This window comes from Bufo gargarizans, chromosome 4 (assembly GCF_014858855.1).
Source record: "Bufo gargarizans isolate SCDJY-AF-19 chromosome 4, ASM1485885v1, whole genome shotgun sequence".
Lineage (NCBI taxonomy): Eukaryota > Metazoa > Chordata > Amphibia > Anura > Bufonidae > Bufo > Bufo gargarizans.
This window is the reverse complement of record NC_058083.1, coordinates 271,501,542-271,525,158: the sequence shown is the minus strand read 5'-3', so window position 1 is coordinate 271,525,158 and position 23,617 is coordinate 271,501,542. Positions and strand designations below refer to the sequence as shown.

The 23,617-nt window shown below is 41.8% G+C and overlaps 1 protein-coding gene across 3 annotated transcripts; it reads left to right on the top strand.

The window, feature by feature from the left end:
- The first annotated feature begins 1,781 nt into the window (after window positions 1-1,781).
- GJB7 (gap junction protein beta 7) lies at window positions 1,782-22,976 on the top strand. 3 transcript variants are annotated; one of them, XR_006388804.1, is made up of 2 exons: window positions 1,782-1,920; window positions 9,664-9,718. XR_006388804.1 is itself a non-coding variant. In XM_044291372.1 (2 exons), the coding sequence occupies exon 2, from the start codon at window positions 22,022-22,024 to the stop codon at window positions 22,778-22,780; it is 759 nt and encodes a 252-aa protein (XP_044147307.1). In that variant the 5' UTR covers window positions 1,782-1,920; window positions 22,002-22,021; the 3' UTR covers window positions 22,781-22,976. The 3 variants fall into 3 exon arrangements, 2 of the variants coding, with proteins under 2 accessions (XP_044147307.1, XP_044147308.1); XM_044291372.1 differs by lacking the exon at window positions 9,664-9,718 and adding an exon at window positions 22,002-22,976; XM_044291373.1 differs by lacking the exons at window positions 1,782-1,920; window positions 9,664-9,718 and adding exons at window positions 9,754-9,805; window positions 22,002-22,976.
- Window positions 22,977-23,617: the final 641 nt, after the last annotated feature.

The window sequence follows — 23,617 nt, the reverse complement described above, 5'->3', positions numbered from 1 at the left end:
CACTCTTTTAAGTAAAGGGATCTTTATTAACAGTCTATACCAGTGATGGCTAACCTTGGCACTCCAGCTGTGGTAAAACTACAACTCCCAAGATTCCCCGCTTGCTTGGCTGCTCTCAGAACTCTATAGAAATAAATAGAGCATGCTGGGAGTCGTAGTTTCACCACAGCTGGAGTGCCAAGGTTAGCCATCACTGGTCTATACAATAAGTTTATAATACAATAGTAGATAAAAGAGAAGATAGTGGCCTTATAAATATAAAATAAAATAAAATAATATTAAATTACAATATATAAAATATAAATCCCAATTAATGCACTAAAAAAATTCATATAATATTCAATAAATGATCGGTATAAATTGTGTATTAGCATAAAAATCTTACACTGATATTTATAAATACATCCGAGGAATAGATAAAGAATCTTGATTAAAACCAGTCTTTTGTGACTCAATTGGTGACTGAGCAAAGTCTTTCCTGATGCAGATAGTTTGTGTGCAATAAGTTAATGAAGCTGCAACATTGTATCGATACACTTGTGTATGCTTAATCGAATTCCAAGCAATGTAGCTTTCAACAGTTCAAATAATAGCGTATAGCTATAAAGACATACAGCGGCGTCCCGCTGTGTTTGGAGAGAGCGATCGCTTGTGTAGAATCAATGCAACCTTACCCGGAGGTCTTTGGACCTGACGATGAGTCCTTGACTCGGTACGGTCAGCTTGTGATGTCCCGGTCTCAAGGGCTGTTACTGAATTGTGGCGTCAGTCAGGTTATATTCCACGTGGTCTTTGGCGTCTCCGATGACGCAGTAAGTTAGCTCTTACAATTGCTTCTTCTTGTAACAGTGTCCAGACCTTTACCGGGGTTGCAGTGTCCTTGCTGTCCTTAACGGGGATTCACACCAGACGCGTTTCGGGGCTTTAGAGTATTGACCCCTTCCTCAGTGGTTCTGCTTGGATCCCCACCTCATTCGAGTGCGACATTATCTTATATGTATTTATGTGTATGTTTGTGTACCAGGTATATGGTGTATTTATGTGTATGTTTGTGTACCAGGAATATGGTGTATTTATGTGTATGTTTGTGTACCAGGTATATGGTGTATGTATGTGTATGTGTGTGTACCAGGTATATGGTGTATTTATGTGTATGTTTGTGTACCAGGTATATGGTGTATTTATGTGTATGTGTGTGTACCAGGTATATGGTGTATTTATGTGTATGTGTGTGTACCAGGTATATGGTGTATTTATGTGTATGTGTGTGTACCAGGTATATGGTGTATTTATGTGTATGTTTGTGTACCAGGTATATGGTGTATTTATGTGTATGTGTGTGTACCAGGTATATGGTGTATTTATGTGTATGTTTGTGTACCAGGTATATGGTGTATTTATGTGTATGTTTGTGTACCAGGTATATGGTGTATTTATGTGTATGTGTGTGTACCAGGTATATGGTGTATTTATGTGTATGTGTGTGTACCAGGTATATGGTGTATTTATGTGTATGTGTGTGTACCAGGTATATGGTGTATTTATGTGTATGTGCACTCAGGTGGTATTGGGGAAGATCTCTTACACTTCACTTTTTGTTTCAAAGATAACATATGGGTGTGGGCACACATTTCTTATGCGCTTGCAAATTCCTATTGGACAAGAGGTAAGTTTATGCTGCTTTTATTTGTGTAGTAAATATACAAGGTTTTTATCATCCTCCTTGGGTTCTTATGTTCTTTCGCAACAGCAGAGGTGTTCTTTTCTGACTAATACACACAACAGATGATCAGGTTACACTTGTTCGCCATCCCTTAGTAACAGCGTTGTGGCTTTGTGACAGGCGGAGGAAATGGCTTTAGTATGAATGTTTAATGCGTTGAGCATGCTGTAGTCTCTCCGTCTTTACTCACACGTCAGGTAGGTCTTTATCATTTTCTCAGTGTTATTATGATTATTTTCTCATTCCTTTTACCCGGGGAACACACACAAGGTCAGGAAGATGTGGCTGTGCTCTGTATTTAGTGTGTGACCATCATGTTTTCGACTGATCATACTTTTACATAATTTTACCATTCATTATTTTGTATCTGATATAGTATTTCAGTAAACCTTCAAGCAAGAGGTGGGTAGGTTTTTCTCGGGCATCATGTATTGTTGTTACAGTCTGGAAAATATGAGCATGGCTTTCTGCAAACCCATACAGAGCTATCACATACCCGAGAGCAGTGCAGTAACTGAAGACATTCAGGACTCTAATCTTTTTATTTAATACTGTACAGATTACCAGTAACAGTTCTAATTTCTACATAGTTTTGCAACGTATTATCTACTGGGGGCATTTAAAGAAATTGTTCTTGTCTGGCTCCGATACAGTGTCAATATCATTTATTGACATTTAGAATTCTTCTATATGTTTGCTGATCATATCTTTTCTTGTAGACTAGTCTATGCTTATCAAATCAGATAGTAGTGTGTATTTTTCATACTGTTAGATGACAAAATAGAAGAAATATATTAGTTACATTTATCAATATAGAACTCTCCCCCATGTGATTGGTAATAATTACTGTCTTGTTATTTGTGTTCTGCCAAAACAAACTGAAATTGCATTCTCATGAGGACAGCTATGTAGCAGGCAATGCAATTTCTCAAGGGGAAGCTGACATGCTTGACTATCATCTGCATAAAAATGATTCCTTAAAGGGGTTGGCCACTTTCTGGCTACTTGTGACCAATGTGTATGTAAGATGACTTTATGGCACTAAGTAGTACAGCCTTTGTTGATATTCGTAGCCATTTGCTGTATTTCAAAAGCCATGCCTCCTTGTTAGGCAAATCTTCTGTGTGGTCCACCCAGAGGTCCTGTCCATAAGATGTATGCCGATGGAGGGTCATGTGACCAGGCAAATCATCTCCATATGATGTCTCCTCCATTCAAGCACACTGCACCTGTACTAAACTCCCAACAGTACAAGTGCAGATGGCAGGTGCAGTATATTTAAACACAGGAGACATCACATGGAGGCGATTTGCCTGGGTACATGATCCTCCATCAGCAGCCATTTTATTGACAGGACCTCACTGCGGACAGCACAAAAGACTTGGCAAACAAGGGGTCATAACTTCTGAATTATAGAAAATGGTGCAGAATTTCAACAAAGGCTATATTTGTAAGATGACTATATGGCACTAACACATTGGTCATCAGTAACCAGAAAGTGGTTAGCCCCTTTAAAGTGTACATATACATGTGTTTGAGTAAAACAGTGGGGTGTAAAGCACTACATTAGTTTAACTTAAAGGGGTTATCCAAGTCCTATAATTCCCCCCATATGACTTAGCTGCTCACAGAAGTTGTACTTACCTCGCTCCCCAGCACTCGGACCGCTTCTCATACCGGCATAGTCGCTGCTGCAGCTCCTTGTCGCGCGGATAGAAACATCTGGCGTCGGGGGAGGGGGGCAGCCAATAGCATGCCACGACAGGAACGAGCCTCCCTAGCATTGTGGGTGAGAAGCGTCACAGGTGCCGGGGAGTGAGGTAAGTACAACCTCTTTGAGGGGCCCGGGCATATGGGGGTGGGGGGGGGGGGGCATTAGAGAACTTGGATAACCCCTTTAATGATGAGAATGGTTGATAATTAAGTATGGATATTGATTTTTAATGATGTAATAATCACTTGTGTCTTACTCTTGATCATTGATAATAATTACAGTGGGACAAAAAGTTAGTCAGCCATCAATTGTGCAAGTTCTCCCACTTAAAAAGATGAGGCCTGTAATTTTCTTCATGGGTACACTTCAACTATGAGAGACAGAATGGGGGGAAAGAATACAGGAAAATCACATTGTAGGATTTTTAATGAATTAATTGGTAAATTCCTCTGTAAAATAAGTATTTGGTCACCTACAAACAAACAAGATTTCTGGCTCTCACAGACCTGTAACTTCTTCTTTAAGAGGCTCCTCTGTCCTCCACTCGTTACCTGTATTAATGGCACCTGAACCTTGTTATCAGTATAAAAGACAACTGTCCACAACCTCAAACAATCACACTCCAAACTCCACTATGGCCAAGACCAAAGAGCTGTCAAAGGACACAAGAAACTAAATTGTAGTCCTTCACCAGGCTGGGAAGACAATCTGCAATAGGCAAGCAGCTTGGTGTGAAGAAATCAACCGTGGGAGCAATTATTAGAAAATGGAAGACATACAAGACCACTGATAATCTCCCTCGATCTGGGGCTCCACACAAGATTTCACCCCGTGGGGTCAAAATGATCACAAGAACAGTAAGCAAAAATCCCAGAACCACACGGGGGGACCTAGTGAATGACCTGCAGAGAGCTGGGACCAAAGTAACAAAGGCTACCATCAGTAACACACTACGCCGGGGACTCAAATCCTGCAGTGCCTGACGTATCCCCCTGCTTAAGCCAATACATGCCCAGGCATGTCTGAAGTTTGCTAAAGAGCATTTGGAAGATCCAGAAGAGGATTGAGAGAATGTAATATGGTCAGATGAAACCAAAGTAGAACTTTTTGGTAATAACTCAACTCGTCGTGTTTGGAGGAGAAAGAATGCTGAGTTGCATCCAAAGAACACCATACCTACTGTGAATCATGGGGGTGGAAACATCATGCTTTTGGGCAGTTTTTCTGCAAAAGGACCAGGACGACTGATCCGTGTAAAGGAAAGAATGAATGGGGCCATGTATTGTGAGATTTTTAGTGAAAACCTCCTTCCATCAGCAAGGGCATTGAAGATGAAACGTGGCTGGGTCTTTCAGCATGACAATGATCCCAAACACACCGCCCGGGCAACGAAGGAGTGGCTTCGTAAGAAGCATTTTAAGGTCCTGGAGTGGCCCAGCCAGTCTCCAGGTCTCAACCCCATAGAAAACCTTTGGAGGGAGTTGAAAGTCCGTGTTGCCCAGTGACAGCCCCAAAACATCACTGCTCTAGAGGAGATCTGCATGGAGGAATGGGCCAAATTACCAGCAACAGTGTGTGAAAACCTTGTGAAGACTTACAGAAAACGTTTGACCTCTGTTATTGCCAACAAAGGGTATATAACAAAGTATTGAGATGAACTTTTGTTATTGACCAAATACTTATTTTCCACCATAATTTGCAAATATATTCTTTAAAAATCAGACAATGTGATTCTCTGGATTTTTTCCCTCATTATGTTTCTCATAGTTGAGGTATACCTATGATGAAAATTACAGTCCTCTCTCATCTTTTTAAGTGGGAGAACTTGCACAATTGGTGGCTGACTAAATACTTTTTTGCACCACTGTAGGTTATATTCACATAGTGAATATACACGTCAGAAAAATCCACTGTGTATTGGCCAAGAAATCTGAGGGTGACTCTTGGATTTCTACCCCAGATGTATAGTTTTAACGTTGCAGTTCTGATAGCAGATTAGCACTATTCAATGAGAGGTGGACACCTGCTGAAGGTTTCTATGTGGAATTTGCACCTAGAAAGGAAATGTTCTTTCTTGACATGGTTCCAAATCATATGAATGGCAACACAGATTCCCAATTAAGATCAGGGAACTTGCAATGCACAAGGTTTTCTTGTATATATCTGTGCATAATACATTTGTGTGAACATGCCCTAAGTCAGTCTTTTACAAGTGGCACAAACACAGTTCCTTATGCAACTGTGTGATTCAGATTCCCATTCTCTCTTTACTCCTTAAAAGTCCCTCTTGTTGACCCGATAAATGAATTGCATCAAATGGTCATCTCATAAACACAACCCCTGTCCATATGTTCTAATAAAGTAGAGCCAAAATGGAGGTCTGCTCTATAAGAGTGACTGAGGCTGAGGTGGCTTGTCCAGGCATTACCTGGTTGGTAATTCATGAGACTGACATCAGACTTTTACATTGAAAAGCTAGACATGGCTTCCCCGATGATAACAGCTAATCGCCGGGGTTAGGCTGGGTTCACATCTACGCTGTTATTAAAAATTTTCTGTTCCTTTATTATACTGGATCGGTCACATAATGGACATGAATGGTGTCCAAAGGACCCTGTGGACTATAAGATTTCAGTCATGGTGTTTGTATCATTGACAGAATCTATAATGGAGGGTCCTAACAGACCTTAAACTGCAGATGTGAACACAGTTATGAACACTAAAATATACAGGGGGGACTGGGAACTTAAATTGGCCCTTGGAAAAAAAAAAGCGGCCCTATGTTGTCCAAATTGACAGAAGGTGTGGCAACACAAATAGGTGGGGCCAGCAATACCATAGCGCAAAATGCCAGCCTAGCAGAACCATATATTGCCCCAAAACCTGTGCTTCTGTTGTGGCTATCAATAGATGCCATTTTCTGTCCTCCTCCAGTTGTCATTGATTTAGATATGGAGCAGGGGGTTCAGAGGGCATGTGTGGTCGCTGGTGGCTACATAAGTTTCTGATTCTTACAGCATTAATTACCACTGAGAGCTCATTATGTACCCGGCCAGCGGTCGAGGGAGGGCTTGGGTGGCCCCCTGGGCATCGGCACACCGGGAAATTTCCCTGTAAGGTCTATAGCCAATACACCCCTGAAAATGTGACTACATTAGGGCTGTAGCTTAAAATGGGTAGACTTTGTGAAGCAACCAATAACGTACTATAACACCCCCGAAAGTCACTGTCTGGGAGTAGAGGAAGATTTAAAAAGTTAAGTACCAGTATATTGTGTTTTTTTAATCACAAATACTTTTCAGTTAAAATTAATTTCTAGGCCTGTGCAGCCCCAAACCTCAGTAATCAGCGCTCTGATGTGTTTTCACTCCTGCCTAATGTAAAGGATATGTCCGATAGGTGTGGGTCCCACCGCTGTGACCTGCACCTATAATGAAAATGAAGCCCTGAAATTGGTGGAGGGCACACTGTGCATGCACAGCCACCCTCCATTCATTTTCTATGGGGCAGCCAAAAATAGCTGAGCACTGGCTTGACTATTTCCGTCAAGACCACAATAGTGAATGGGAGCAGTGGCCAGTCATGCACGGTGTGCTTCCATTAATGTCTATGGGGAGAGCGCTTGGTGGTGTTGAATCCTCCAGCCACCAATTTGCGGGGCTCCGTTTCTGATATAGGAGCGGGTGGGATCCGGATTTATAAGACAATGGGAACATATCCTAGCGATATGCCCCCATTGTGTGTTGTGAGTCAACCCCTTTGATGGTCCTGCACACAACCATATTGTGCTAAAGTGGAAGCAGGGAAGCAGCTGCTTCAAGGCCTGACCTCAGAAGGGGCCCGCCCTGGAGGAAGACTGAAAGATTTTATTGTCAGGTCCCCCTCTACAATAATATAGAGGTGACAGTATATACAGGGTCATGACATACAATATATACGTGTATGAAACGGATGAAGCGGCTGCCTGGTCTGGTCTGAGAAAGCTATCTTGACTAGCGGCAGGAGTGAGGGTTGCATGGGAGGGGGGTTGCCGGTGAGGGGGCCCGTTTAAAAATAACTTTTAGTAAAATTTTAAAATGAATGGCACACTGACCCATACATGTAAGTGGGGCTAATCACACATCTGTGATGTGAAATCCCACTGCAGGTCATGTTCTTGTCCATTTTTTATGACAAGAAAAGTCCTTTCGGTTGATGGAAATGAGTATAATTTGAAGTGCATGCAGGAGCTATACGTTTTTCCAGGATACGTTTTGCATAGACAGAAAATCCGATACAACTGTGTGCATGAGGGCTTACCGGATATTGTTTGCCTATTGTTAACCCCTCTTAGGATCGCTGCACTGCAGGCAGCAGAGAAACATCTCATGCTAAGACATAGCAACATAAAGCAGAACCCAAGTGACCTCTGAGCCCCCTTTCCAATGCTGCTAAAATACAGGTAATCTCCTTGCAGCTGATTCCTGCTCCCTAGTCCTGTGGCAGAGAAGGCCCCTATTCCCTCTGGGCAGCTTGCTGTACCTGCTGAACAGACGGCATGTCTACCCCTCAGGTTAGAATTATAATGCATACAACATGCAGTTACACAGCTAATCACATGTTGTTCTGACTTTGTTTTCTTAGATTTGAAAGATGATGCGATTATCCTTTCGTGAGCAGTTGTGTACAGTATCAAGTAAAAGACGTACTGCACATATTAGAAATGTACATAATGGCAAAATATCTGCGTTGTCACTTTTAATGCTTCCAAATTCTTTTTTCTACATAAAAGGTGTGGATAAGTGTGACGTGCTGGGTGCTTTAAGCATGGTTATGTAGTCAGGCCTTGAGAAAAAGTGCTGGATGTGAAAGCGCTGTTGGCCAGACTATATGTATGCCATGAAGTCCTGAAAATAAAGCATTTTGGCTCATTTTAATGGCGAGCGCGGTAGAACTATTTTCCCTTGGATGATTTTGATTATGAAATAACTGCCAGCACAACAAATTGATAGCATTATGGCTCTATTGGTCTCATTAGTGTGATACTACTATTGTTACTGGAGTCTGTTCAGCAGTACCAATGGAGAGTTCTCTGGTCAGGATTATGTACGGTATGAACAATAGTGCCCAGAAGTGATACAAGAACTAGAAAGAGAGAAGGATAGCACACATAGGAACGATCGCAGAGCAAGGATAATAAAGTCGGCTAGTATTCTGCGCTCAGGGCGCGACAATCTGCTGGGGCCTAAATGAAGGTGCCACTTGTGAGCCCCACCAGACTGGATACTGGAATTCAGAAGTCCCCCTTCTTTTCTGAACTCCAGAAGTGATACAAATGATATTTGACCAAAAATTAGAGGAGAATGATTACTTACACAAATTATAAAGGTGCTAGTTTTTCTCTTTGTAACGCTGAGTATCTAATGTATACAAAAAAAACATGCCTCTAGTCAAAATTATTCTTCATGAGAATACCTTATAAACATATTTGCAGTTGTCATTTGTTAGTCTTGGAGGTTGGGTTCACAATATGCAATTTTTCCTTTTTTATGTAATTCAAAACAGAAAAGTAGATTCAGTATGCAGCTAGATAAAGAACAGTATCTCACTGTCACCCTCAGCTTTCTTAGTTTCATTCACATTTTTTGTAGGGAAAAGTAATGTTAAAACTATAGTGTTATGCAAAGCATTTGAAGCGGAATTCGGTCCTAAGTTTAGGAAAACTTTGATTCGCAAAAAATCTTAATTTTCTTGCTCTTTGTGGCAATGAATCCGGTTTTCCTAAAATGGTGGCTGCACGTGTTACAAAGCAAAACTAAGTGTAGAGGAGACAAGCCCGGTAACACAAGATCACCCATAATGCCATGCAGCCAGCCAGCACGCAGATAGCCATCCCCTGTGATGTCACAGCCTTATAAGACCCTTATCCTGCACAGTCTCCACCACTGTACTGTGAGCTGAGCATAGGGAGGGACGTGGCAAACTCTCATGCACTAGGGACAGTGCTGCTGAAAACTATTAATAGAAGAATATTGGAGAGGGAGAGTGCAGGGAGACTTATGCTGTGTCAGTTTTATTTATTCCTACATCAGCTGTGAACTAAGATATGTAATTCAATACCAATAAGGTGGAAGCCTTTATTATTCCACTGCCAGCGTGCCTATCAATACCATCCAGTGTGCACCCCTTAGGGGGGGCTTGGCCTTAATGATGACCTTCCTCATCTTTTGCTGGCTTTACTTCCTAGAAAACGCAGCAAGATGCAGAGAGAGGAGGAGCTGGATGTTCCTGATGACATATTCTCATCGATATTAGATGTGGAAAAGGAGGAAAAGCAGATGGCAGAAGGGCTCCTGTCTGTAGGGCAGGAGAGCGCTGGAGTTGGAGAGGTGGGTACAGCCCCTGTTCAAAGGTGTAGTAAAGGTGCCGCGCAGCCATTAGCAATGAAGAAGGACTATATAGTGCAGTCTTAATTATTAAAGGGGTTGTCCGAGTTATGAAAAAAATAATATAGCACTGAAAATCTGATATATAAGCTAAGCAAGTTTTATGCAAAAAAAAATTTTTTTTTTCCTCATTTCCCTTTTTCTTTTCTGGCCCTTTGTTTACATGCAATAAAAACTATCTCTGCCCCTCCCCCTGCTCTGCTAAGGGAGTGAATACAAGTGCTGCCCTGAGTGACATTTCTGCCTGCTGGGAGACTCTGCAGCATGTTGTATGTGTAGGACTACAAGTCCAAGCTGTATAATGACACTGCTAAGGGAGTGAATACAAGAGCTGCCCTGAGTGACATGTCTGCCTGCTGGGAGACTCAGCAGCATGTTGTATGTGTAGGACTACAAGTCCCAGCTGTATAATGACACTGCTAAGGGAGTGAATACAAGTGCTGCCCTGAGTGACATGTCTGCCTGCTGGGAGACTCTGAAGCATGTTGTATGTGTAGGACTACAAGTCCCAGCTGTATAATGACACTGCTAAGGGAGTGAATACAAGAGCTGCCCTGAGTGACATGTCTGACTGCTGGAAGACTGAGCAGCATTTTGTATGTGTAGGACTACAAGTCCCAGCTGTGTAATGACACTGCTAATACACACAGGATCTTCCCCCTACCTTCTTGTGTAATGCTCTCTCTAGTATATCAGCTCCAGTGCCCAGCATTGTCTCCTCGATCACTGCCTGCAGAGCTGTGCAGCTGAAGGGGTTAAGAATCCTAGCAGAGAGTAGACGGCAGTGAAGGGGGGGGGGGGGGGGCGTGGCCAGCACAGTGACCTCTATAGGCTTGTAAATCATCAGAGCAGAGAGAGAAGCTGACATCACAGGTCATGTGACCCTCAGTGAAATCTGAGAAACCAGCACTGGAGATAAAGTGAGTGAATTGGAAAGCTGTTACATTTGCTTAGTTAGAAACATAGAAAGACCAAAAAAATAACTCGGACAACCCCGTTAAATGAAAGGCAGCTGTGGGCTAATTGGCCACAAGGTTCTTCACCACATCACTGCTGCGTATGGCTGTACCCTAAGGCAAAGTCACCTGGGTATACCTGATTTATAGCAATTTGTGATTAATTAATTAGTAATGAATCTAATTTATTGTTTAACTGAGGCGAAGCTGGCAAATCAAATTTTTCAAAACTTCACTCATCTCTAGCTATGGAGTAAACTTGTTCCGCCACATAAATGATTGGTCAGATGTGACTATTCTGTAGAGAACAAGAAGAGAAATTAGGGAAACTGACCTTTTGAGGGAAGTGCATGAAAAAAAATCTATATTTTCATCCATCCATCCATCTATCTATATTTGCTGCTTATGTTGTTTTATAGCAGGTTTTGTTGATTTATGATAACATTTATTAAAGGGGAATATTGGAAATGTATTATGATACCTTTCAGCTAGTTTTTGATGTTAAAAAAAAAATTATAATAGTTGCACGGCCCCGTTTTATGACTTTTTAAAAGACCTGTGTGTCTAAATCTAGGTGCATGTGTCATTTTTATGCCGTCCTTGACACTGGCGGGGGTGGAGTGGGGAATTAGTGGGGACAGGACAATCAGCCCCAGCGAACTCACTAACATTTATGCCAAGAAACAGGACTAAATTATCACCGAAATCTACTCCAGTTAGGGGCTGGAATAAATTTCAATCTATCTAGGCGCATGGACTGGTGGAGGATGCACCTAATTTATGATAAGGCCTCTGCCTGGTCAATGATGAAGCACATCCTCCAGCAGCGCATGATCGGTGCATGCTCAGCCCATTGCTATCACTGCACCTGCATTTCTTGTTCCTAACACAGTCTTTGCTAAATGGAGGTGGAGTGGGCAGGCAGATTCTGAGAAGGAGGTTTACTGGGAGGATTTCAGCTGTCTGAAGTGACTGCCCTATGAAAAATGTAGCCAACGGGAATGTATGAAAGGTCTGATGTAGAAACTGAAGAGCACCTCTGGCGATCAAATAGTGCAAGAAAACAGTATAGTTAGTAAAAAGTTAGGCCTCATTCACACGTCAGTGTTTTGGTCACAGATTTCCATCAGTGATTGTGAGCCAAAACCAGATGCAGGTCTAAAACACATTAGAGGTGCAGAACCTTCCCTTCTATCTTTTGTCTGTAAAGGCTCCAATCCTGGTTTTTGATCACACTTTACTTGGGTGCAACCTTTAAACAGCATACAATCGCTGTGGTGTACCTGCAATAGATGCAGACCATGCAACTGCTATCTTCTCTTCCTTGTGAAAACACAGAATTTGTATACATCCGCCACGAGGGGGAGCTCAATGAAAAGAGATAATTACAGCTTCCATGGTGATTGTATTAATTCCGATTCACTGAGCTCCTCCCCCTAGTGGTGGCTGCAGGCAGCCACTTAGCTTTGTAATAGAAGAGAAGCAGGAGATTACGCATACCTCCCAACTTTCGAAAATTGCAAACTTTAGAAAATTTAACTCCATCCAAAGCATAACTATACAGACCCAGTCCCCTTAATGCCCACACATAGTAATTATCCCCCCTTGTGCCAGCACACTGTAGTAATGCCCACACTGTGCCCCCTTCACAGTATAAATGCCCGCATTATGCCCCCTTTAGAGAAAAAATAAATAAAGAGTAAATCCTCACCTAGTTCCTCCAATGATAAGCAGCAGCAGGATACTGTTCCACATCACACTGCTGTGTAAGACGAGTACAGGCTGATTACTAGTCTGCCCCGCTCCTCCTACAAAGACCACCAGCTCGATGCGTGATAGGGGAGCGCCGGCAGCTAAGCTGAATGGTGAAGCAGGGCGCGGATGGCTCCCTGCTTCGCCATTGCAATCAGCTGAGTGGGAAATACATCAGCTGTTTCGGGACCGCAGGACAACCACTGAAATCTGGGACGGTTAGGAGGTATGGATTTATCTATGTATTTTTGACAGTTTTATCACAATGGAGGTTAAACTTACTGATCTATAATTACCAAAGAAAGACTTGGAACCCTTTTTGAACATATAAGCAACAGAATGGGGCCTATGACACATAATTCGCACTGATGGCACAAAACTCACACTGACAGTATGGGACTGATGGCAGGAACACCCACTAAGTTAATGGTATGCTGGAATAAAACCACAAAAAGCAATTGTGAATGGAGAGTTACTGTTAAACTTTGTAAGAATAGAGAGCGAGTACAAAATCATTTTCCATGAGAAAGAAGGAGTTAATGTTGTGGTCGCTGACAGAATTACATGTGTGATGATTTGCCTCGCAAAGGATAGGAAACAGCCTAGATATAATGCAAAAACTGCACTTTGCATACTGCTGACATTCACTGAGTGAAAATAATGTGTGCCGCACATTCCCTTCTCTACAGTATAATCCAACATTGGACCCCTGTCCCAGAGAAGTCCAAACTGACATGTTAAGGAACTGCATTATTTGAACTAACCAAATTGTGCCTACCACTATTGCTGTAAGGCCTCATGCACACAACCGTTTTTTTTAAGGTCCACAAAAACGGGGTCCGTAGGTCCGTGATCCGTGTCCGTTTTTTCTTCCATGGGCCTTGATTTTTGGAGGATCCACGGACATGAAGAAAAAATCATTTTGGTGTCCGCCTGGCCGTGTGGACCCAAACGGATCCGTCCTGACTTACAATGCAAGTCAATGGGGACGGATCCGTTTGACGTTGACACAATATGGTGCAATTGCAAACGGATCCGCCCCCCATTGACTTTCAATGTAAAGTCAGGAGTCCCTTTTATACCATCGGATCGGAGTTTTCTCCAATCCGATGGTATATTTTAACTTGAAGCGTCCCCATCACCATGGGAATGCCTCTATGTTAGAATATACTGTCGGATATGAGTTAGATCGTGAAACTCAGACCCGACAGTATAGTCTAACACAGAGGCGTTCCCATGGTGATGGGGACGCTTCAAGTTAGAATATACTAAGAACTGTGTACATGACTGCCCTCTGCTGCCTGGCAGCACCCGATCTCTTACAGGGGGCTGTGATCAGCACAATTAACCCCTCAGGTGCCGCACCTGAGGGGGGTTAATTGTGCGTATCATAGTCACCTGTAAGAGATCAGGGGCTGCCAGGCAGCAGGAGGCAGACTGCAGTAGCGTCCTGGTTGCCATGGTTACCGATCGGAGCCCCAGCGATTAAACTGGGACTCCGATCGGAACTCTCCGCTGTCACCAATGATCGGGGGGGGGGGGGGGCACCAATGAAACTAATACAATAGAGGGAGGGATGCACACTGTGCCACCAATGAAACTAATACAATAAAGGGGGGGCCGCACACTGTGCCACCAATGAAACTAATACAATAGAGGGAGGGAGGGGGGCCACACACTGTGCCACCAATGAAACTAATACAATAGAGGGAGGGAGGGGGGTCCGAGGGGGGTCTGCCCCCTGCTGCCTGGCAGCCCATGATCTCTTACAGGGGACTATGATACGCACAATTAACCCCCCTCAGGTGCGCACCTGAGGGGTTAATTGTACAGATCACAGCCCCCTGTAAGAGATCGGGTGCTGCCAGGCAGCAGGGGGCAGTCATGTACACAGTTCGTAGTATATTCTAACTAGAAGCGTCCCCATCACTATGGGAATGCCTCTGTGTTAGAATATACTGTCGGATCTGAGTTTTCACAAAGTGAAAACTCAGCTCTGAAAAAAGCTTTTATGCAGACGGATCTTCGGATCAGTCTGTATGAAAGTAACCTACGGCCACAGATCACGGACGCAGATGCCAATCTTGTGTGCATCCGTGTTCTTTCACAGACCCATTGACTTGAATGGGTCAGTGAACTGTTGTCCGTCAAAAAAATAGGACTGGTCGTATTTTTTTGACGGACAGGAAACATGGATCACGGCCGCTGATGAACAACGGTGCATTTTCTGAGTTTTCAATGGACCCATTGAAAGTCAATGGGTCCGCAGAAAATCACGGAAAACGGAACAACGGCCACGGATGCACACAACGGTCGTGTGCATGAGGCCTAAATCAAATGTGGCAGTTTTTTAGTCTAAGCCAGAAGTGGATCCAGCAGGAAGAAGTAGAAGTCATTCTTTTTTATTTGTCATTCCCTTCCTATTCACTTATGGCTTTGGCTCAAAAAACTATCAAAAAATGCTATGAAAAGTTTTGTGTTACATACAGTGGGGCAAAAAAGTATTGTCAGCCATCAATTGTGCAAGTTCTCCCACTTAAAGATAAGAGGGGCCTGTAATTTTAATCATGGGTACACTTCAACTATGAGAGACAGAATAGGGGGAAAAAATACAGGAAATCACATTGTAGGATTTTTAATGAATTAATTAGTAAATTCCTCGGGAAAATAAGTATTTGGTCACCTACAAACAAACAAGATTTCTAGATCTTGGCTCCTCTGTCCTCCACTCGTTACCTGTATTAATGGCACCTGTTTGAACTTGTTATCAGTATAAAAGACACCTGTCCACAACCTCAAACAGTCACACTCCAAACTCCACTATGGCCAAGACCAAATAGTCTAGCAGCTAGGTGTGAAGAAATCAACTGTACGTTGGGGGGTTGGGGGGGGGGGGGGGGGTTCCTCTCTGCTTCCATAAAACACAGCTCTCAGTGGAGTAAATGCCTGTTCAGCTTCTCTCCTCTGGTGTAATGATTCTAGCAGCTCCTGCTAGGGGAATTTCCCACACAGGCAGTGTGTGAGGCTAGCTGTGATTGGTCAAAACTCTTGCTGTGTGTGAGGCTGGCTGTGAATGGTCAATACTCCTGCCCAGCAACAACAGTTTAACTCTATGCTTGCTGTTGTGTCATTGAGCTTACCTTACATTATATAATGAATCTTAAAGGCATATTATCTTTTCTGCTTCTGTGAACACAATATATATATATATATATATATATATATAACAGTTATATGACATCTAAACATGAAGTCACTGTAAATAACTCTGCTTTTGTCTTTAACATACAAACATAGGAACTGTATTAAGGTTATTGGCAGGTTAAGCTGTATAAACATATAAGCTATATTAGCAACCTAGGACAGGTCTTAGCTGGCCAGCTATACTCCAGTCTCAGGAAATTTATACCAGCTTGAAAAATGTAGAATAGGTGACCCACGCCTGTATTTCGCATGCATTATGTGAGTATTACATTGCAATCAAGAATATAATCTCGAATTCGTGAATACGTGATGAATATTCTACAAAATATTTGCGAAATATCACAAATTCGAATATTGCCCCTACCGCTCATCACTGATTATTACTACCAAGATGCATAACTTTATATTAATCCACATTGAACCTCATTTGCCAAGTTGATGCCTAATAATCACAGCTCTTTAAGAACTCTTGGTTGTAATCCACCTAGACCCGGAGCCTTGTTCACATTTACCTTATTTAACTTAGCTTGTACTATATCTACAGTTAGCCAATTGAGTATATTACTTGATGTACTAACAGCCCCAGCACCACAGATATCAGCTCCTTTCTCTTCTTTTGTATATAAGAGCTAAAAAAAAAACTTTTGTAACTCTGCCTTTTTCTTATCTTCAGTGACCAACCATTATTTAGGGGAACTACCTGCTCAGACCTTGGTTTTTTAGCATTTATATATTTAAAACATTTGGGGGGGGGGGGGGGGGAGTTTGCTCTCTTTTGCCACCTGCTGTTTATTTTGTATTTTTGAAAATGTTATCTCTTTTACAGATTTTATTAAGTCCTTTGTAAACTACAAAGACTACATCTGATCCCTCAGATTTTAATTTAAATGCCCCTTTTTTGTCAATTATTGTCCTTTTTACAGTAGCCGTAAGCCATGGGGGTTTAATTCTAGCCGTTTATACTTGTTACCTAAAGGAATACATTTTTAGTGCAATTACTCAATGTGGATTTAAATCTCTCACATTTATTATGTGACAGTAGCTGCTCCCAGTCTATGCCCTGAAATGCTGCCCTTAACCCAGGGAAATTTGCCTTTTTAAAATTCAATGTTTTTGCTCTGCCTGACAGAGTTTGCTTCTTATAGTTTAGGGGGAATAAAATTGTATTGTGGTCACTATTACCTAGTGTTTCTCGAACAGTAACATTTCCAACAAGCTCTGCATCATTAGAAATTATCAGATCCAGAGCATTGCCCCTAGTGGGAGCTTCTATAAACTGGCCCATAAAGTGCTTCTGCAGCAAGTTGAGGAATCTTTTTCCCTTTGCGGTTGAGGCAGAACCATGACCCCAGTCAATATCTGGGAAGTTAAAATCTCCCATTATGACCACTGTAGCAGCCTGTGCAGCCTGCTCTATTTGGTTATACAGTTGAGCTTCTATCTCCTCTGTGATGTTAGGGGGTCTATAGATTACACAAAGTATTATTTTTTTCAGTGTTTCTATCCTTTTCAACTTTCACCCGTAAGGTTTCAACATCCTCACCACCCGCACCCACAATTGCCTCTTTAACATTTGTCTTCAGATCACTCCTCACATACAGGCACATGCCACCGCCTTTTCTATTGACCCTGTCTTTCCTAAATAGTGTAAAACCCTCAATATTTACAGCCCAGTCATGCGAAGAGTCCAACCATGTCTCAGCCCCACCAACTACATCTATGTGTTCTTCTAGTACCATAGCCTACAGCTCCCCCATTTTGCTAGCAAGACTTCTGGCATTTGTGAAAATACATTTTAAATTACTATTACTTGTAAAGTGAATATTCAGGATTTCTGGTTACCTTGGTTGATATTAGTATGTAACAGGTTCTTGTTACCAGCAGCTCTATTTTTCATTGGTGTACAGTTCTGTCCAGTCTTCTCCCTACTTTCCTAACTAACCCAGCACCCACTGTCCTCTCCTTTATCCCACTCTCTATCTACCCCTATTAGTATGACTCCCCCCAGATCCTAGTTTAAAAGCTCCTCCAGCCATGTAACCAGTTTTCCCCCAGACCAGTCGTACCCTCCCCATTAAAGTGCAGCCCATCCCTACTGCAGAACCTGTAACCGACAGAGAAGTCGGCCCAGTTCTCAATTAACCCAAACCCTTCCTTCCTGCACCAGCGTCTGAGACACTTATTACTCCCTAAGCTCCCGTTGTCTCTCTGGTGACACTCGTGTCACTGGTGGTATTTATGAAAACACTACCTTGGAGGTCCTGGACTTGAGATTCTCAACACATTATATAGTTCCATTACACACAGAGTTATCTATTTCAAAAGTTTATATCTTTTAATGTTTATGATTATGGCTTACAGCTAATGAAAACCCAAAAGTCAGTATCTAAATTTTTTTTAATATTATACAAGACCAATTAAAAAATATATTATTTTTTTTATAACTGAAATGTTGGCCTACTAAAAAGTATGTATATGCACTATGTATGTACAGTCGTGGCCAAAAGTTTTGAGAATTACACAAATATTCGTTTTCACAAAGTTTGCTGCCAAACTGCTTTTAGATCTTTGTTTCAGTTGTTTCTGTGATGTAGAGAAATATAATTACACGCACTTCATACGTTTCAAAGGCTTTTATCGACAATTACATGACATTTATGCAAAGTGTCAGTATTTGCAAGTGTTAGCCCTTCTTTTTCAGGACCTCTGCAATTCGACTGGGCATGCTCTCAATCAACTTCTGGGCCAATTCCTGACTGATAGCAACCCATTCTTTCATAATCACTTCTTGGAGTTTGTCAGAATTAGTGGGTTTTTGTTTGTCCACCTGCCTCTTGAGGATTGACCACAAGTTCTCAATGGGATTAAGATCTGGGAAGTTTCCAGGCCATGGACCCAAAATGTCAACGTTTTGGTCCCCGAGCCACTTAGTTATCACTTTTGCCTTATGGCACAGCGCTCCGTCGTGCTGGAAAATGCATTGTTCTTCACCAAACTGTTGTTGGATTGTTGGAAGAAGCTGCTGTTGGAGGGTGTTTTGGTACCATTCTTTATTCATGGCTGTGTTTTTGGGCAAAATTGTGAGTGAGCCCACTCCCTTGGATGAGAAGCAACCCCACACATGCATGGTCTCAGGATGCTTTACTGTTGGCATGACACAGGACTGATGGTAGCGCTCACCTTTTTCCTGATGCCCCAAACAATCGGAAAGAGGCTTCATCGGAGAATATGACTTTGCCCCAGTCCTCGGCAGTCCATTCACCATATTTTCTGCAGAAGATCAATCTGTTCCTGATGTTTTTTTTGGAGAGAAGTGGCTTCTTTGCTGCCCTTCTTGACACCAGGCCATCTTCCAAAAGCCTTCGCCTCACTGTGCGTGCAGATGCGCTCACACCTGCCTGCTGCCATTCCTGAGCAAGCTCTACACTGGTGGCACTCCGATCCCGCAGCTGAATCCTCTTTAGGAGACGATCCTGGCGCTTGCTGGACTTTCTTGGACGCCCTGAAGCCTTCTTAACAAGAATTGAACCTCTTTCCTTGAAGTTCTTGATGATCCTATAAATTGTTGATTGAGGTGCAATCTTAGTAGCCACAATATCCTTGCCTGTGAAGCCATTTTTATGCAACGCAATGATGGCTGCACGCATTTCTTTGCAGGTCACCATGGTTAACAATGGAAGAACAATGATTTCAAGCATCACCCTCCTTTTAACAGGTCAAGTCTGCCATTTTAACCCAATCAGCCTGACATAATGATCTCCAGCCTTGTGCTTGTCAACATTCTCACCAGAGTTAACAAGACGATTACTGAAATGATCTCAGCAGGTCCTTTAATGACAGCAATGAAATGCAGTGGAAAGGTTTTTTGGGGAATGTTAATTTTCATGGTAAAGAAGTATGCAATTCATCTGATCACTCTTCATAAGATTCTGGAGTATATGCAAATTGCTATTATAAAAACTTAAGCAGCAGCTTTTCCAATTTCCAATATTTATGTAATTCTCAAAACTTTTGGCCACGACTGTATATGCACTCAATACTTGGTTGGCGCTCCTTTCTTATGAAAGTGTGGCATAGAGGCGATCAGCCTGTGGCACTCTTGAGGTGTTCTGGAAGCCCAGGTTGCTTTGATAGTTGGCTTAAGCTGGTCTGCATCGTTAGGTCTGGTGCCTCTCATCGTCTTCTTGACAATACCCCATAGATTCTCTTTAGGTCGGGCTAGTTTGCCTGCCAATCAAGCACAGTAATACTGTGGTTATCAAACCAGGTATAGATACTTTTGGCAGTGTGGGCAGGTACTAAATACTGCTGGAAAATGAAATCAGCATCTCCATAAAGCTTGTCAGCAAAGGGAAGCATGAAGTGCTCTAAAATTGACTGGTAGATGGCTGCACTGACTTTGGACTTGATACAGCAGTGGACCAACATCAGCAGATGACATGGCTCCCCAAACAATCACTGTGTAAACTTCATACTGGACCTCAAACAACTTGGATTGTGTGCCTCTCCACTCTTGCTTCAGACTCTGGGACATTGATTTCCAAATGAAATGCAAAATTTACTTTCATCTGAAAACAGGACTTTGGACCACTGAGCAACAGTCCAGTCCAGTGTGTTTGGTCACAGACCAAAGTAGTGCATGTCTTGGTGAATTTTTCTCTGATCCACAGTCAGTAAAAAAAAATACTGTTTTGTGAACAGACTCATTAAAATCAATGGGTAGGTGCATGTGCTCTCTGTGGAAAATGCAGACAGCCCGTTAGTAGAAAATGAAAATAGGCCCGAGGGTCTAGTTAAAGGCTTAGGAAACCTTTGCATATGTTTTGTGTTGATTAGCTGATTAGTGTGACACCATGAGTCTGCAATTTTGAACTTTTTCACAATACATTAATTTTCGGAGATACTGACTTTTGGATTTACATTAGCCGTAATACGCAATCAACATTTAAAGAAATAAACACCTGAAATAAATCAGTGTGTAATGAATCTATATAATATGAGTTTCACCAGTCTAGAGCATCCATCCAAATTTCATTACCTGAATTGCTGGTCTATGGCCTCTTTCACATTAGCCTTATTTAAAGTAGATCTGCTCAGCTATAATTGACTGTCCAGGAATCTGCTTTTTTAGCTGAGAAAAAAAGTCCTGCATGTAGTACTTTACTGTCCACGGTTTTGGATTGAATCTATGACAGAGGCTCTGAATGAAGCAAATGACACAGATATGAACAAGCCCTACGCTGGCTGTTTTTCACAGTTCCTTTGAAAAATAAAAGGTGGAATCCGATTGGTTGCTATGGGCAACTAAGCTAGTTTTCCTTTACACCGGTTTTGATGAATCTCCTTTATGTTAAAAATCAAACATTTTGCAGAAAAAAATGGTTTCAATCCTGTCTCAACTTAGCAAAATAATTCATTCTATATCTATAATGGCACAATTTCTTTTTGTTGAGGTAAAGTTATAAAGGTGATTATTAAACTAAAAAAATTGCAGGTCAGATCAGTTTTGAAAATGGAACATACAGGTCTAATGCACATGACAAAGCCCTATCTGCGGCTCTATAGTATAAAACTATAGGCATTCAGTATGGAAAAAGCCCAGGAGCCTACAACTACCCCTTTTATACATCACATCAAGCTGAATGCCACAATATAGTAATACAGGTACAGTATAGGCCAGTGGTGGCGAACCGGTGGCACTCAGAGCCCTCTCTGTGGGCACCACACCCTGGAAAAAGTCTATGGTGTACCAATATGCCTTCGACTTTTCCTGCCATTCATCAGCACAGGGCGCACTATGAACAGCACAGGCAGCGCACTGAATGTAGGCAAGCTATTACAGCTAAATGATAAAGTATATGGAAGATATACTATATTAGACTGTAGTATTCAGGTTAAATTGCCGATTTGGCACTTTGCGATATATATGTGCGTTTTGGTTTAGAGTTTGGGCACCCAGTCTGCAAAAGGTTTGCCGTGACAGGTCTAAGCCCATAGCGGACGATAATCAATGTCCTACAGATCCTATAACACAGCCACGTGCTTGCAGCCATACATGCATTTAGATTGATGGTGGTCTGAATACATTTAACCAGGAAATGCTGAGAATACACAGGAGAAAATAAACGTAAATAACAATACAGTAGCATATGAATCCTAAACTATCTTATTTATATAACTATAGTTATAAGCATTTCTATAATTATATATATTTTTTCTTTCCACAGAACACTTCCCCTGCAGAGATATGAGCTGGTCTTTTCTTCGAGACATACTAAGTGGTGTTAACAAATATTCAACAAGTATTGGAAGAGTCTGGTTGTCAGTGGTCTTTATATTCCGACTCCTAGTGTATGTTGTTGCTGCAGAAAACGTTTGGAAAGATGAACAGAAGGAGTTTGAGTGCAACATCAAACAACCCGGGTGTGAAAATGTCTGCTTTGACCACTTCTTTCCTATTTCTCAAATTCGCCTTTGGGCTCTACAGCTGATAATGGTGTCTACACCTTCTCTCCTTGTGGTACTCCATGTAGCCTATCGTGAAAGTCGAGAGAAGAGACACAACAAAAAACTGTACAAGAACACAGGAAGCATGGATGGTGGCCTGTTTTGTACATATGTTGTTAGCCTCCTATTCAAAACGGTGTTTGAGTTTGGTTTCCTGCTGCTCTTTTACAAATTATATGGTGGGTTCAGTGTACCACGACTAGTGAAGTGCGACATTGATCCTTGCCCAAACCTTGTAGATTGCTATATCTCTAAGCCTACAGAGAAGAGGATTTTCCTGTACTTTGTAGTAATTACATCAGGACTCTGTATTGTACTCAACCTCAGTGAGCTGCTGTACCTCATCTTCAAAGCAGTTTCTAAATGTTGTCTAAAACAGTATGCTGATAAACTGAGCTCAAGCCAGTGTGGCTGTGAAAACCAACACCGGAGCATGGACCAGGATATTATCTTAGAACAATTCACCAACAATTCTATTGAACACACTGCAAACTCATAAACAGATTGTCTACATGAACTTTTTTTTAATATATGGCACTAGTACTATAAGATATATATATGTGTATATATATATAATGTTGTCAGGATCAAACATTATAAGTTATATGATCTGATCCTTTCTGAATAATTATTACATTTCCCATTTTTGTACTGTAATAAATATCTACAATAGAATTGGTTTACATGAATCCTCAAAAAACGGATATGGGCAAAACATTTTCTCTAAAAAAGAGAATTGGCTGTAAACACACATATTGCTGTTGCATTAGACATATGATGCCCTTTGGGCAGACTAGATAGGCCAAATGGTTCTTATCTGCCGACACATTCTATGTTTCTATGTTTAATATACAGGGTGGGCCATTTATATGGATACACCTTAATAAAATGGGAATGGTTGGTGATATTAACTTCCTGTTTGTGGCACATTAGTATATGTGAGGGGGGAAACTTTTCAAGATGGGTGGTGACCATGGCGGCCATTTTGAAGTCAGACATTTTGAATCCAACTTTAGTTTTTTCAATAGGAAGAGGGTCATGTGACACGTCAAACTTATTGGGAATTTCACAAGAAAAACAATGGTGTGCTTGGTTTTAATGTAACTTTATTCTTTCATGAGTTATTTACAAGTTTCTGACCACTTATAAAATGTGTTCAATGTGCTGCCCATTGTGTTGGATTGTCAATGCAACCCTCTTCTCCCACTCTTCACACACTGATAGCAACACTGCAGGAGAAATACTAGCACAGACTTCCAGTATCCGTAGTTTCAGGTGCTGCACATCCCGTATCTTCACAGCATAGACAATTGCCTTCAGATGACCCCAAAGATAA

Coding starts and splice junctions, on each gene's coding strand:
- GJB7 (XM_044291372.1), top strand. CDS start 22,022: ATGAGCTGGTCTTTTCTTCGAGACATACTAAGTGGTGTTAACAAATAT.